Raw genomic sequence first — 16,209 nt, forward strand, 5'->3', positions numbered from 1 at the left:
ATATATATATATAAATATATATATAAATATATATATATATATATATATATATATATATATATATATATATATATATATATATATATATATATATATATATATATATATATATGTATCCCTGTTTATTTATGCCTTTGAATTGCATTATGGGATCTTGATCTTTCCTCCAACAACTTTTAACCTTGAAAAGTTAGAATAAGTGACTTTTATTAACATTTTTAATTGTTTGCTGTGCTATATTGTGTGGGTTGATGTTGTATATTACATTACAAAACCCTTGTAATGAACTGTCTGTACATTTTCTGTTATTTTAGACTTATTTCTCTATATATTGTATTTCTTATACATTATATTATTTCAAACTATTAAAATATCAATAAATGTCACTTTTTTAAACTGTAGAGTTGAATTTTCAACATCAAAAGTGGACAGAACAGAGATCAACATCCCATAATGCAATTTACAAGTATACAAGTGTATAAATATTGAGTAAATCTATCCTCAAATACTTGTACCTTTACTTGAGTACAGATTAGGGATACTCTACCCTCCTCTGAAAACAGGTGGATGAAAATCAAGCTAATTATAGTGCAGATTAAAGAAACAGTGAAGCGCTCTCACCTATCGGCATGAACGGTTTCGAGTTGAGGCTGGGAGCTGAAATGCCGATGCCATTGACAGCAAACACCCTCATTTCATACAAGATGCCCTCAATCATGCGCTTGGCCTCGTATGTGGTGCTCTCGTAGACGTCAAAGTTCAGTTTCGTCCATCTAGATGATCCTTTCTTCTTCCTCTCCATCAGATAGCCTGGAAAACACAAGCAGAACTGATACAACTTCCTCATTTATATAATTCAATCAATATTTTCCCTCATAACTTTACAAATGAGTATGTCTAAATTTGATTATATTTATTTTCATATATCCTTAGCTGGAACATTGATAAAATTTGATTCCATTAAAAAACAAAAACCATTCCACATCTCAAATATATAACTTCAACTGTGTTAATTATTTAAAGGGATAGTTCACCCGGAAATTAACATTTACTCACTATTTACTCACCCTCAAGTGGTTCTAAACTTTCTTTCTCCATCTGAACTCAAAAGAAGATATTTTGAAGAATGCTGAAAAGTGGTAACCATTTACTTGCATACAGTTGAAGTCAGAATTATTAGCCCCCCCTGTTTATTTATTTTCCCCAATTTCTGTTTAACAGAAGGATGATTTTTTTTCAACACATTTCTAAACATAATAGTTTTAATAACTCATATTTTTCAAGACACTTCTATACACCTTAAAGCGACATTTAAAGGCTTAATTAGGTTAATTAGGTTAATTAGGCAGGTTAGAGTAATTAGGCAAGTTATTGTATAATGATGGTTTGTTCTGTAGATTATCAAAATAAATATAGCTTAAAGGGGCTAATAATTTTGTCCTTAAAATGTTTTTTAAAAAATTAAAAACTGCTTTTATTCTAGCCGAAATAAAACAAATAAGACTTTCTCCAGAAGAAAAAATATTATCAGACATACTGTGAAAATTTCCTTGCTCTGTTAAACATCATTTGGGAAATATTTTAAAAAGAAAAAACAATTCAAAGGGGGGCTAAAAATTCTGACTTCAACTATAGTAGGAAAAACAAATACTATGGACGTCAATGGTTACACAATTGCAGCATTCTTCAAAATATCTTCTGTAAAGGATGACAGAATTTTCAGTTTTGGTGAACTATCCCTTTAAGGGTTTAACTATACATTTATTTAATTAATTCACAAATAATTGTCATGCATGCACTGGCTCTATTTTATTACCCGAGTTAAGTTTGTGCGTCCTTTAAGTGAAATCAAACTAGCTTGACGTCATTTGAAAGCTAAATCATTAAAAACGCAGTTCATTTAAAGCCCTTCAGCAGAAACTCCTTTACCCTTTAAAGGTGCTCCTCCATCAAACTTTGGAGGATCCCAGATGATATTAGCATTGTCTTCTCCAACTCCAGTGCACTTCACGTTCTCAGGAGGATCAGGAACATCTGCAAAAGAGCAAAGACTTTAGAAACATCTACAACAGCATGGGTTTGACTCTCAGAAACTGATCATGTGATTTCATTGAATGCTAAGCGAGTCACTTTGGGTAAAACCATTTGTCAGTTTTATAGTGGTAAAATCAGCATCTTACCAGGACTCTGCAGTGTAAGGCTTATAGCTTTTGTCATTAGTGCATTATGTTGTTATGAAATAACTTAGCATGAATAAGTGTTCTATGTGCTGATGACGTATGCATTCATTTTGCACTGAAATATCTGTTGTTGTTACATTCTCAGCAGAATGTCAGTGATCAATGCGTTGACAGATTTTTTTTAGCACTGAAACTAGCTTGTGCTAATGTTGCGTTTTTAACTAAATGAAAGTGTTGACAATGCATTTGTTTTGGACTTAAATAAGTCATTGGTAATGTTGCAATGTTTTTTTTTTGCAATCCCAGCATGTTTTCCTTGCAAATAAGTCGCTAATTGTGGCATGTTTACACCTGATGACATCAGCAACGACTATCGCCGTCGACTCGACTTTAATATAAGTTGACTTCCAAAAAAATATATATACATACATATACACACACAGTGCTCAGCATATATGAGTACATCCCTCACAAATCTCTCTTTTAAATTTATATTTTTAATAGGAAGCTATACAACAATATATTTGTGCATATACATGAGATTAGTCAGTACTGGAGCCATATCTGGAGCTAATCTAACAAAATAACTTACAATAACAGTCCAAAAACTAGTACAGCCAAATTTACATGTTAAAGAAAAATATTAAATACAAAAAGAGGAAAAATCTAAATAAAAAAAAAGGAAAAATCAACAGAAGCAAAAAAATTGACAAATTTAGTTGAAATTTTGTAGGTAGTATTTTTTTTTTTTTGCAATATTTAGCTTGAATTTATTTGTATTATATTTCAATTTCTAAACATGTTTGGTGACTAAAATATTATTTAAATAAATATATCTGTTTAATAAAAGAGCAATTCCAGCGTTATGGATGTGACATTTGCAGTAAAATCTCAAAATATAAATTAACAGGATGTATATGTTAACATTATATTGAAGCATTTCTTTATATTTTTCAAAACAACTAGCCACAGAGTTGTGGGAGCAGAAAAATATCAATCTGTAAACATTTTTTATATTTAAAATGAGAAAAATAAACGTACATTATGGATGTGATAAAAAAAAGTCTGCAAGTTTACAGTCTACAAGATACTTTGTAGAATCTCTGAATTAAACTGCACAACCCAAACGAATCGATGATAATCAAAAGGATAAGAGTTAGATCACTGTAGAACAAACATGACTGATTTTATTTGATTTTACATATTTGTATTTATGAGGAAAATGCTCCGTCATGGATGTGACAGATGTGAGATTGCCACTTGTGTGACTTTTTCTAAATCAAATATAATTGTTTGAAAACACTGACAGAGGCATTTTTGGGTATTTTTAAAGCACTACAAAATACAAGCCTACACAAAAAGCGCAGAAACGGTTTTGCTATTTTGGCAAAAACTAAATTATTTCATGGCATTTCATGACATTTGCATCCAAATCTGTTTTGTTTAAATGCACCAAAATACATTGCCTATATTCACTGAGAAAAGGAGAAAAATATTTCAAAATAGGGAGAAAAATTTCAAAATAGGGTGTACTCAATTATGCTGAGCACTGTATATATATATATTTCTTAAGATGGCTAATGATATTGAATTATATATATATATATATATATATATATATATATATATATATATATATATATATATATATATATATATATATATATATATAAAATATATAAAATAAATAATAACTAATAATAAGTAGGGTCTGCTTTGTGCCTTTTGACTTTGGCTTTATACCACAGAATGATTAAAGGTCCCTTGAAGTGCTTTTTTTGTGCATTTTTATTCGATGTTTGATGTAGTCTCAACATGAAGAGAAGGCGGGGTATAAAGTAGCCCCTCCCCTTTAAAAAACTGCCAATAGCATTTTGTTTTATCACAGCTCTGCCAGTGAGGGTGGTTGAGCTTAAGCGCATCAAATGAAAAGCGTCTTGAAGGGGGCGGGGCATGTCAGACACTAGAGAGCATTTGATTGGTCAGAAGTTTTGATGAGAAACTGAAGTTTGAGGTGACATGAATAAAACCGTTGTTCCATTTAGGCGGAAGTGACAAACTACAAGCCTTGCACGTTTATAACAGATTTATATTTTCTAAATGCTAATTTTGGTGCGCACTAGCTTATAGATATCCTAAAAACTAACAATACTGACACTAACATCTAAAAAAATGTATTTTATTTTAACTGGACCTTTAGGAAATCACATTTTTTCCTAGTGATAAAGGCTAGCATTATAATTCAGGCATTCAGTCCTTCCAGATCTGATTGGTTCTGCTGATCTGCCGCTGGAAACACACCTACGATTTTGATGAACAGGTGGGCTTTGTCTTCTCCCGCCGGGTTGGTGACAGTGATGGTGTAGTTGCCTTCATCTTCTCGCTCTGCTCCTTCAATGATGAAGCAGCTCAGGTCTTTCTTGTTTTCCACACGGACTCGGCCCTCCGAGTCTGTCACCGGCTGTAAGGCACAGCGCTTGGATTTAGTCTTTTAGAAAACGCCATTCACTAGTTTGGGCTATTTGCACAGCTAGTCTTTTTCAGCCACCGATAAACTTTCACAGTAATATTTCACAGTAGGTATTTTTGCTCTTGCAGATTCCATATTACCCACAATGCCAAATCTGAGATAAATAACTAGACCAGATAATGACATTTATAGCTGTTTTCCCTTAATTAAAACGTCATTCACACATGAGGAACTGTTATGCATTGATTTAGGAGATGTCTGTACCTTATCATCCCTCATCCAGCAAACCACGGGAGCAGGTTCTCCAGTGATCTCCACATCCAGACGCAGCTTGTTTCCAGCCACAACAATGATGGTGTTTTGGGAAACCATGTTACCAGCAACATCCAAATGGATTTTGGGAGGATCTTAAAAAAGATAATTTCAAGCCATCAAAATAAGAATGTATTGAATTATCATTTAATGTTTTCTACAAAGATAAAATACTGAAATGAGACTAAATGTTAACAATAACATATACCTTCTTACAATTACATAAGTGCTGCATTAGGAAAAAATCAGTAACATTTAACTACAGAAATGGTCAACAAAACATAACCTTTATGGAAGCACAAAAAATATATATATAAGAAGCAAAAAAAAAACACCACGAATGCAATCAAGAAAAAAGACCTATATGAAAGCAATAAAAAACTATAAGAAAGCATTAAAAAAACAATTGTATATGGAAGCAATAAAAAACCCATAAGGAAACCATCAGAAAAATGTAAATGCAAACAATAAAAATTAAAACTATACAGAAATAATAAAAACTATACAGAAGCCATTAAAACAAACACTATGAAAGCATTCAAGAAAAAACTATATGAAGCAAAAAAAAAAACTATATGGAAAGCATAAAAAAATGCAAACATAAGTTTTAAAAAACAATTCGGAGGCAATAAGAACTATACAAAAGCCTTTAAAACAAACAAACAAACAAACAAACAAACAAACAAACAAAAACACTTTGATAGCAATAAAAAACAAGTATGTGGAAGCAATAAAAAAATATGAAATACGAAACTTTACAAAAATAAAAAACCCACATGAAAGCAATCAAAAAAAACATATGAAGCAATAAAAACTATAAGGAAACTATAAAAAAATGTAAATGAAAACAATAAAAACAAAAACTATAAGAAAGAAGCCATCAAATAAAAAAAAATAAACACTATGAAAGCAGTTTTTAAAAAACTATAGAGAAGCAATAAAACTATTCAGAAGCCAACAAACAAATAAATAAACAAAAACACTTCAAGAATAAAAGTAATCAAGAAAAAAACATATGAAGCAATAAAAAACGATAAGCAAACCATCAAAAAAATTAATGAAAACAATAAAAATAAAAACAATACGAAAAAACTATAAAAGCCATCAAAAATATAACGCTCTGAAAGCAGTTAAAAAAACTTTACGGAAGCAATAAAAACTATATAGAAGCCAACAAACAAACAAAAAACACTTTGATACCAATAAAAAAACAACTATATGAAAGCAATAAAAAATCCACACGGAAGTAATACAAAACTTTACAAAAATAAAAAACCCACATAAAAGCAATCAAGAAAAAACATATGAAGCAATAAAAACTATACAGAAGCCAACAAAAACAAACAAACAAACAAACAAACAAAAAACACTTTGATAGAAATAAAAAAAACTATATGGAAGTAATACTAAACTATACAGAAGCCATCAAAAAAACAACAACAACAAACAAACAAACAAACTATAAAACACTGATAGCAAAAACTACTATGTGGAAGCAATAAAAAAACAATAGGGTAACATTAAACTACACAAAATAAAAAAAATTTTAAACACAGCCCCTCTGTTTTTTTCAAATCATTTATAAACATAATAGTTTTAATAACTCATTTCTAATAACTGATTTCTTTTATCTTTGCCATGATGACAGTAAACAATATTTGACTAGATATTCTTCAAGACACTTCAATACAGCTTAAAGTGACATTTAAAGGTTTAACTAGGTTAATTAGGTTAACTAGGCAGGTTAGGGTAATTAAGCAAGCTATTGTTTAATGATGGTTTGTTCTGTAGACTATCGAAAAAATATATAGCTTAAAGGGGCTAATAATATTGACCTTAAAATGGTTTTTAAAAAATGAAAAACTGCTTTTATTCAAGCCGAAATAAAACAAATAAGACTTTCTCCAGAAGAAAAAATATTATCAGACATACTGTGAAAATTTCTTTGCTCTGTTAAACATCATTTGGGAAATATTGAAAAAAAATAAAAATAAATTTAAGGGGGGCTAATAATTCTGATTACTACTGTACGAAGCAATAAAAAACCTACAAGGAAACCATCAGAAATATGTAAATGGCAACAATAAAAATAAAAACTATATGGAAGTAATAAAAAACTACACAGAAGACATAAAAAACTATAAAATCAATGATAAAGCCTATTTGAAGCAAAAAAAAAAAAAAAAGGAAAGCATCAAAAAAGTCAACAGAAGAATAAAAATACAGAAGCAATAAAAAAATGAAAGCGATCAATAAAAAAACAACTATATGGAAGCTACATAGTAGCCATAAAAAACACAATAAAAGCAAAAAACTTTATGAAGCAATAATAGAAACCTATAAGGGAACCATCAGATAAATGTAAACGGAAATAAAAGATAATAAAAACAACACAAAATTACAATAAAAACTATCAAGAAGCCATAAAAAAAAACCACCATGAAAGCATTTAAGAAAAAAAACTTTAAAGCAATAAAATACCCAATAAGTAAAGCATCAAAAAAATGTAAACGGGAGCAATAAAATTTTTTTTAACTATACAGAGTTAATAAAAAAAACTCTACAGAAGCCATAAAAAAACACTATGAAAGCATTTAAGAAAAAACCTGTATGAAGCAATAAAAAACCTTCATGGAATTAAAAAAAAAACTACACAGAAGTCATAATAAAACTAGGAAAGCAATCAAAAAACCTATACGAAGCAAAAAAAAAAACCTTTAGGAAAGCATCAAAAAATGTTAACAGAAGAAAAAAATATATATATTAGTAATAAAAAACTATACAGTAGCCATAAAAAAGCGATCAATAAAAAAACAACTATACGGCAGCTATATGAAAGCCATAAAAAACACAACAAAAGCAAATAAGAAAAAACCTTTACGAAGCAAAATAATAAAAGTAAGAAAACCATCAAAAAATGTAAACAGAATCAATAATAAAAAAACACTACGAAAGCAATAAAAAACCTATATGGAGGCCATCAAAACAATGTGTACGCAAGCAAATAAATAAAAACTATACAGAAGTAATAAACAACTATAGAGAAGCCATAAAATAAACAAAAAATAAAAACAATAGGAAAGCAATCAAGAAAAACAATTATATGGAAGCAATAAAAAACTATGGAATTAATTAATCAGATACATAAAATCTACAGCAAGAAAAAATATGTATTTGGTGGATTAATTCTTGTCCTACCTTGTCTGGGAACATAGTCAATCTTGATTTCTGAAATAAGAATGAAGATCTGATTATTTAGTCATTCAACATCAATAAATCTGAGGTAGTTTTGCTCACTATAGAGATTTACCCAGGAAGTTGAGTTTAGCGGAGATGGAGAGCGCATAACCATCCGGCACAAATGTGTAATCTCCAGCATCCCCAGGCTTCACGTCGTCAATAGTTAAACGATGAATTCTGAAAACACACACACATTTCAAGTAAGGATATTAGCATACAAACACACAGGTGGTGAGGTTAGCTTCGGTTTTCTTGTTGAAGTAATTGCTAAGCTTTAATCATGCCATCTGGGTTTATCAGTATACTGACAAAAGTTGCAAACAAGGGTTTTTAAAAAGAACTCTAATCTTCTGTGCAATTATTAAATGTACATAAAAGTTTAGACAAGTTTAGATTAGCTTTTAAGTAAAGCTAATCTAGGAGCAAAGTGAAGGAATGCTGACCTGCCGATGTGAGAAATCTTAATGCGCTCACTGGGCAGAACTTCCACTCCGTCTTTAAACCATTTGCCTGTCACTTTCTCATCAGACACTTCACACTTGAACATAGCTTGCTCTGCCGATTTGACTGTAAGATCGGCGATACTTTGCAACACTTCCAGTTCCTTATCTAGAAACGAATTGGACAAAAAGAAAGTTCAATTTCAGGCTGCAAATTCTGTGGTTACATACCTAAACAATGGTCGAATAGAGAGATCAGATGTTAAGTATCGTTTAATTTCCTATAGTATCGTATAATTTTGTTTCATATAGTTTTGTCTCGTATTGTTTCTTTTCATATATTACATATCGTATCGTACTATATCATTTTGTTTTGTTTCATTTTATATTATATCGTATCGTATTGTTTAGTTTAATTTCAAATCATATTGTATCGTATCATATTGTATCGTTTTGTTTTCTTTCATATCATATTGGTTCGTATCATATCGTATTGTACTGTTACGTTTTCTCATATCATATATCACATCATTTCATATTGTATCATTTATCATATCATATATCATATCATACCGTATCGTTTTGTTTAATTTCATATGATATTGTATCGTTTTGTTTCATATCATATATCATATTGTATATCATATCATATCGTACCGTATCGTTTCGTTTCATTTTATCATTTCATGTTGTATCGTTTTGTTTCAAGTCATATCATTTCATATCATATTATATCATATCATATTATATCATATCATATTGTTTCATTTCATATCATATTATAAACCGTACCATATCGTATCGCACCATATCATTTCGTTTCATTTTATTTCATGTCGTATCGTATTGTTTAGTTTAATTTCATATCATATCATATGGTATCTTTTTGTTTTATATCATATCGTATCGTATTGTTTCGTTTCATATCATACATTGTATCATATTGTATCGTTTTGTATTGTTTATTTATTGTCATGTCAGGTTCATTAGATATCGTCATGGCAAAAACTATGTAGAAAAATACAAATATAATAAATACAATAAAAACCATTAAAACAGACAAACACAAGTTATATTACATCACACTTTTTACATTGATATATTTTTTGTCTAGATTTGACTAATCAATAAAAAGCCTTCTACAAACATCAAAAGCTGGACAGTCCAATAAAATATATTTAACCGAGAGAAGTACAAAATCATTTTACATAATAAAATTCACAATATTTTGGAAAATAAGTTGCGTATTTATACATGCACGACATATATGATATGTATCTTTGAAATCAAAACATTAACATGTAATTTTAATATTTGATTTGGATTCCTGTATCTCTGATCTCTATATTCAAAGACAAGATCAGCTTATGCTTTCACTTTTGGCCTGATTGCCTCAAGTTTGAACTTTTTGCATCTCTTTATCATGAATGAAAAGTAAACGTTCAAATGAACAAGAAGAGAGTCGTTTTCTGCTAAAAGAAGATATTTTGAAGAAAGCTGAAAACCTGTAACATTGACTTCCATAGTATTAGTTTTTGCTACAGTGGACGTCAATAAACAGCATTTTTCAAAATATCTTCTTCTGTGTTCAACAGAAGAAAGAAACTCATAAATGTAAAGAGGGAGTAAATGATGACAGAATTTTAATTACTGCATGAAATATCCCATAAAATCTTCTATTAGATCAGATGTTACCTTCAACAATCAGCTCTCCTTTCGAATGGCCTCCGTTGGTGTACACATAGAACATGCCGTTGTCTTCCAAAGTCGCTTCTTGAATAATGAGACAGTGGCGTTTTCCATCCTTTTTAAAACGGTACTTTGAATCTTTGTCATCTCGAGACAGCTGCTGTTCCTCAAACAACCTAAAAACACACATACATTCTTGAAAATATACTTAATTGAAAATATACTTACTTTATAGACTTGACAACACAGTTTAAGTCAGAATTATTAGCCCTCCTGAATTATTACTCCCCCTGTATGTTCTTTCCTCAATTTCTGTTTAATGGAGGGAAAAGTTGTTTCAACACATTTCTAAACATAATAGTTTAATAACTCATTTCTAATAACTGATTTATTTTATCGTTGCCATGATGACAGTACATAATATTTTACTGGATATTCTTCAAGACACTAGTATTCAACTTAAAGTGACATTTAAAGGCTTAACTAGGTTAATTAGGCAAGTCATTGAATAACGATGGTTTGTTCTATGGACAATCCAAAACAAATATTGCTTAAGTGGGCTAATAATATTGACCTCAAAATGGTTTTAAAAAACTAAAACTGCTTTTATTCTAGCCAAAATAAAACAAATAAGACTTTAGGAAAAACTGTGAAAAATCATTTGCTCTGTTAAACATCATTTCGGAAATATTTAAAAAAGAAAAAGAAATTCACAGAAGGGCAAATTTTTATTATTATATTTATTTTTTTGATATTTTGATGAGAATAAGATTCTGAAATATTATTAATACATTCTAAAATTCGAATGCTAAGAGTGTTAAAAATGTAATTTATCACTATAAGGGAAAGCTGAATTTTCAGCACCATTTCTGTCACATGATCCTTCAGAAATCATTCTAAAATGAAGATTTAATTCTCAAAAAACATTTCTGATTATTATTAATGATTAAGGAAACAATATTGAATCAATAATAATTAAACAACCTGATTCAATTCTGAAAAAAAAAGTTAGAGAATTTTAAAAAAAACTAAAAAAAGAAACATTCCTAATTATTATTAATAATTTAGGTAACAATAATGAAAATATTCAATATGATCACTATGGTTTGATTTATTTTCCAGACAATAGGATTCTGAAATATTATTGCAATTTAGAATAAATGGTTTCAATGCTAAGAGTGTTAAAAATGTAATTTATCACTATCAGGCAAAGTAATTACTGTCACATGATCCTTCAGAAATCATTTTAATATGTAGATTTTTTTTCTTAAGAAACGTTTCTAATGATTATTAATGATTTAGGAGACAATAATGAAATTATTTTATATGATCAGTATGGTTTGATTTGATTTATTTAGCAGACAATAAGATTGAAATGTTTTCAATGTTAAGAGTGTTAAAAATGTCATTTATCACTATCAGGCAAAGCTGAATTTTCAGCACCATTACTGCCACATGATCCTTCAGAAACCATTCTAATATGAGGATTTAATTCTCAAGACACTTTTCTAATTATTATTAATGATTTAGGAAACAATAATCAAATTCTTCAATATGATTTGATTGGGGTGACGCGGTTGTGCAGTGGGTAGTGCTGTCGCATAACAGCAAGAAGGTCGCTGGTTCGAGCCTCAGCTGGGTCAGTTGGCGTTTCTGTGTGGAGTTTGCATGTTCTCCCCATGATGGCGTGCGTTTCCTCCGGGTGCTCCGGTTTCCCCCATAAGTCTAAACATATGCACTATAGCTGAATTGGGTAAGATAAATTGTCCGTAGTGTATGTGTGAGAATGAGTGTGTATGGATGTTTCCCAGTGATGGGTTGCAGCTGGAAGGGCATCCGCTGCGTAAAACATATGCTGGATAAGTTGGCGGTTCATTCCGCTGTGGTGACCCCAGATTAATAAAGGGACTAAGCCGAAAAGAAAATGAATGAATGAATGATTTGATTAGATTTATTTTGCAAACAATAAGATTCTGAAATATGATTAGAATTTAGAGTAAATGTTTTCAATGCTAAGAGTGTTAAAAATGTAATTTATCACCATGATGCACAGCTGAATTTTCAGCCCCATTACTGTCACATGATCCTTTAGAAATCATTCTAATATGTGAATTTTATACTAAAGAAAGTTTTTTCATATTATTATTAATGGTTTAATAAAACAATATTCATTCATTCATTCATTTTCCTTCGGCTTAGTCCCTTTATTTATCAGGGGTCGCTACAGCGGAATGAACCGCCAACTTATCCAGCATATGCTTTACACAGCAGATGCCCTTCCAGCTGCAACCCAGTGCTGGGAAACACCCATACACTCTCACATTCACTACGGCCAATTTAGTTCATCAATTCCCCTATAGCGCATGTGTTTGGACTGTGGTGGAAACCGGAGCACCTAGAGGAAACCCACACCAACACTGGAAGAACATGCAAACTCCACACAGAAATGCCAATTGGCCCAACCGGGACTCAAACCAGCGACCTTCCTGCTGCGTGAGGCGACAGTGCTAACCACTGAGCCACCGTGCCGCCAGAAACAATACTGAATCATTTGCAATTATTAATAGTAATTAAAAAAACTGATTAATTTCTGAAAGTTCATGTGATCCTGACTTTGATTGAAGCGAGAATATTAAATATTTGACACTTCTGTACTTGTAGTGTATACACAGAAAGACATAAATATTACTTTGGGTAGTTTGTGCTGAAGAAATATATTATTTAAATATTACTTCATGTGTCCAATGTTGCAAGTCCCCTTGAAATATATATATTTTTAGTGTTATTTTTGAATGTGTATGTATTGTTTTTTTTCTAGAGACCAAATATGTGTAATAACATAAGCTATATTTGAGTGTTTATATGCAAAGCATGCATTTTACGATCTGGTAAGACTAATGTTTTTTAATGTGGTGTCCCTGTAAAAAAATAAATAAATAAAAATAAATAAAATTGTATATTTGTAATTTGTTTACCAAATGACGTGAGCTCCCTCCTCAGACACTTCAATCTCAAACTCCACTCGTTCTCCAACCACAACATGATAATCATCCAGAAGTTTAGTGATGGTGATTGGTGGTTCTGCAATGCACAAATGAAATATGGTTAATTAAACAATATATTAACAACATAAACAACAACAAGAATGCATTGTACTTATAACAAAATAATAATGTCAGAATGATCAGACAAGTTTTACATTTTACTTTAGGTTTATTGTGAGAAACTAAGAAGCTTTAGAAAGAATTTGACAGTGTTGGGCAGTAGCGTCGCTACAAGTAACTTAGTCACGCTACTAGCTTAACTACATTACTCAGTAGCGTGGCGGTAGCGTCAATACTTTTAAAATCAATAGCTTTTCAGAAGCGAAGCTATTATTTTAAGCAAGTAGCACAGTAGCGTCCACACAAGCTACATTTGCTGATTGCAGATCAATAAGTGATGCCACCGACATTAACGGAGCGTGAGGATGGTATCTAGCCGATGAAAGTAAACCCATGGCTGCGTTCGAAACCGCTGACTACTCAGTAGGTAGAAGTATAAATGAATTCCGACGTAATACATCCACCATTTTGTCTTTGTCACTTGACCTACCTGCGTCAGTTGCGTCGCTTCACTCCCATTCATGAATTTTCTCACGGGGCATCATGGGATAGTGCAGCGTGCATGGGATGCGCACTTCAGAATCTAGTAGTTATCTGTAGTAAGGAAGTAGTAAGTTTTCCGGGTACTTCTCGCATACTGACTTTCGAATACTATGGCTGCGTCTGAAACCTCATACTTCCATACTATACAGTGTGCTAAAATCAGTATGCGAGCCGAGTAGTTTGTCCGAATTCATAGAATTTGAAAATCAGTAGTATGCGGTTTCGGACGCAGCCCATATAATGGCGAGAATGGCGATTTCTTCTACTTCCTGTTTTACAGTGGTCGAAAACAAACTTTTTAGTGCGTTACTGCCACTGGTCAGTGACATTGCCAATGAATTAGACTAATGCGAGAAATTTGCTTGATGGCAAGATGACTGAGGGAGAGAAGTTATTTCTGAAGCAGGATTTTTCGTGACCATACCTCGAGAAGTACATGTCAAGATCATAGGTTAAGATGCAATAACATTAATTCTGAAAAATACTTTAATAATGTGTAGTAAGTAGGGGAGCGCGGGGCACAAAGTAACGCGGGGTAAAATGTAACAGAGTTTTAAGGTATTTGCTCAGGGTAACCATGGCATGCTTCCGAGGTTTTCACCAGTGTCGGCAGACGTCTTCCTGCCAATTTTTCAAAAAGTTTGGCGAAATTTGATTGAGAAACCATTTTGCAGAATAAAAGTATTTTTATTAAACTCAATATTTTTTATTTTAAAAAAACCTATAAAATAAGTTCGTAAAATCTTAGATTGTTGTGATTGCCGTCTTCTAGACTAAAAGATGGAACCATTTTGAAAGGTGTAAAAAACACACAGTGACTGCTAGCCAGTTATAAGGAAAGCCCGATACAGCGGGGTTAGGTGTAACAGGGTTTTACAATTAAGCCACACACTGTTGGACACCAATTAAACAAACAAAATAATTTTGGAATTTTGAGTGTAACGTTAAGAACTTTATAAATAAAATGTTTTTTAATAGAAAATATTTTTAATAAACAAAAAAATATTTTATTGCTAATACTGCAAATGAATGCATTGTATAATAATGGATAATAATCCAAATGTTTTTATAAATAAATAAATAAATAAACATACTTTGCTATGTAGAATAAAAAATAAATTAAGCCAAGTACTTAGCAAATATAGTTACTATTTAAAGTAAACTGGATTTAAATTAATTGTATAAAATCTGCTTTTTTAAGCATGTGTTACAACTAACCCTCTCTGTCTGTTACAACTTGCCGCACATTTATACTCCTGGCGCTTTTGGCAATACTGCACAGAAACCGGCGATCATACAACCAGTGCTCATTTGTAGGAGAGGCTTGTGTGTTGCTGGTAAATAACAAATGGTTTGTCTAACCCCATTACTTTGTTCATTATTTGGACAAAACCAAAAAGTGTTCCTTTGTGTCCCACTCTCCTCTACTATAATGTTTTTGAACTACACAATAGTAAAGTACTCAAATTAATTTGTTGTGGTGTTTTTTATTATATATAAATATATATGGTAATTACTATTAGTTCATGATAGTTACTAATAATCCTACATTATGTAGTGTAATTCATTAATGAAGAGTTGTAAATATATAATGCTTCTTCCTAAATATTTCCCTTTACTATAAATTTACTATAGTATTTTAAATGTGTAACACCTGGTTTTATTGGATTTCTTGTCTTTGCTGTTATATACTATAATTAGTTTGTTTGGAGCAGCATATTACTATTTACAGTAAATAATTGATCTGAACAATTATGCCTCATATGCTTCATTGACAGTTTTATTGATCACTAGGAGATGATTGACTTGGATTTAAGTTGCTTCGATTTAAAAATGAAAATTGCAAAAAATAGCTTAGATGTCAAGTAGCTTTTAGCTTAGCTTGCTACATTTTCCAAAGGGTAGCTTTTAGTGTAGTTAAGCTACATTTTAAGTAGAGTAGCTTATAGCTCAGCTCATAACATTTTTCAAGTGGCTTGCCCAACACTGGAATTTGATACTAATTTAATTAAAAAGAAATGATCAATTAGCTTTTGCATGAGAGTTTTTTAGGTTGTAAATAGTTACTGAAAAGGTTAAGTGGTGGAGCTAGGTGGTAACTCTACAGATGAGCTGAATTTTGAGGGAAAAATTGAAAGGCAATAAATATTAATTAATTTGCACACACACCTTTAACAAAAACTTCAGTGAAGCATTTATCATTCCCGACCACGCATTCATACGCAGCATCA

At 31.1% G+C, this 16,209-nt stretch overlaps 1 protein-coding gene across 4 annotated transcripts in view; it reads right to left on the reverse strand.

The window, feature by feature from the left end:
- Nucleotides 1-16,209, reverse strand: part of mybpc2b (myosin binding protein Cb) — a 67,884-nt gene that overhangs the window by 20,823 nt on the left and 30,852 nt on the right. For all 4 annotated transcript variants that reach the window (XM_056451075.1, XM_056451078.1, XM_056451077.1 and 1 more), the window contains 10 exons: nucleotides 16,148-16,209; nucleotides 13,307-13,412; nucleotides 10,338-10,507; nucleotides 8,646-8,811; nucleotides 8,273-8,379; nucleotides 8,161-8,190; nucleotides 4,915-5,057; nucleotides 4,482-4,641; nucleotides 1,930-2,034; nucleotides 622-810 (listed from right to left, as the gene is read on the reverse strand). The exon at nucleotides 16,148-16,209 is cut by the window's right edge and continues 63 nt beyond it. In XM_056451075.1, the coding sequence (XP_056307050.1) occupies nucleotides 622-810; nucleotides 1,930-2,034; nucleotides 4,482-4,641; nucleotides 4,915-5,057; nucleotides 8,161-8,190; nucleotides 8,273-8,379; nucleotides 8,646-8,811; nucleotides 10,338-10,507; nucleotides 13,307-13,412; nucleotides 16,148-16,209 (1,238 nt within the window). The remainder of the gene's footprint in view (nucleotides 1-621; nucleotides 811-1,929; nucleotides 2,035-4,481; nucleotides 4,642-4,914; nucleotides 5,058-8,160; nucleotides 8,191-8,272; nucleotides 8,380-8,645; nucleotides 8,812-10,337; nucleotides 10,508-13,306; nucleotides 13,413-16,147) is intronic.

The sequence above is a fragment of the Danio aesculapii genome, chromosome 24 (assembly GCF_903798145.1).
Source record: "Danio aesculapii chromosome 24, fDanAes4.1, whole genome shotgun sequence".
NCBI lineage: Eukaryota > Metazoa > Chordata > Actinopteri > Cypriniformes > Danionidae > Danio > Danio aesculapii.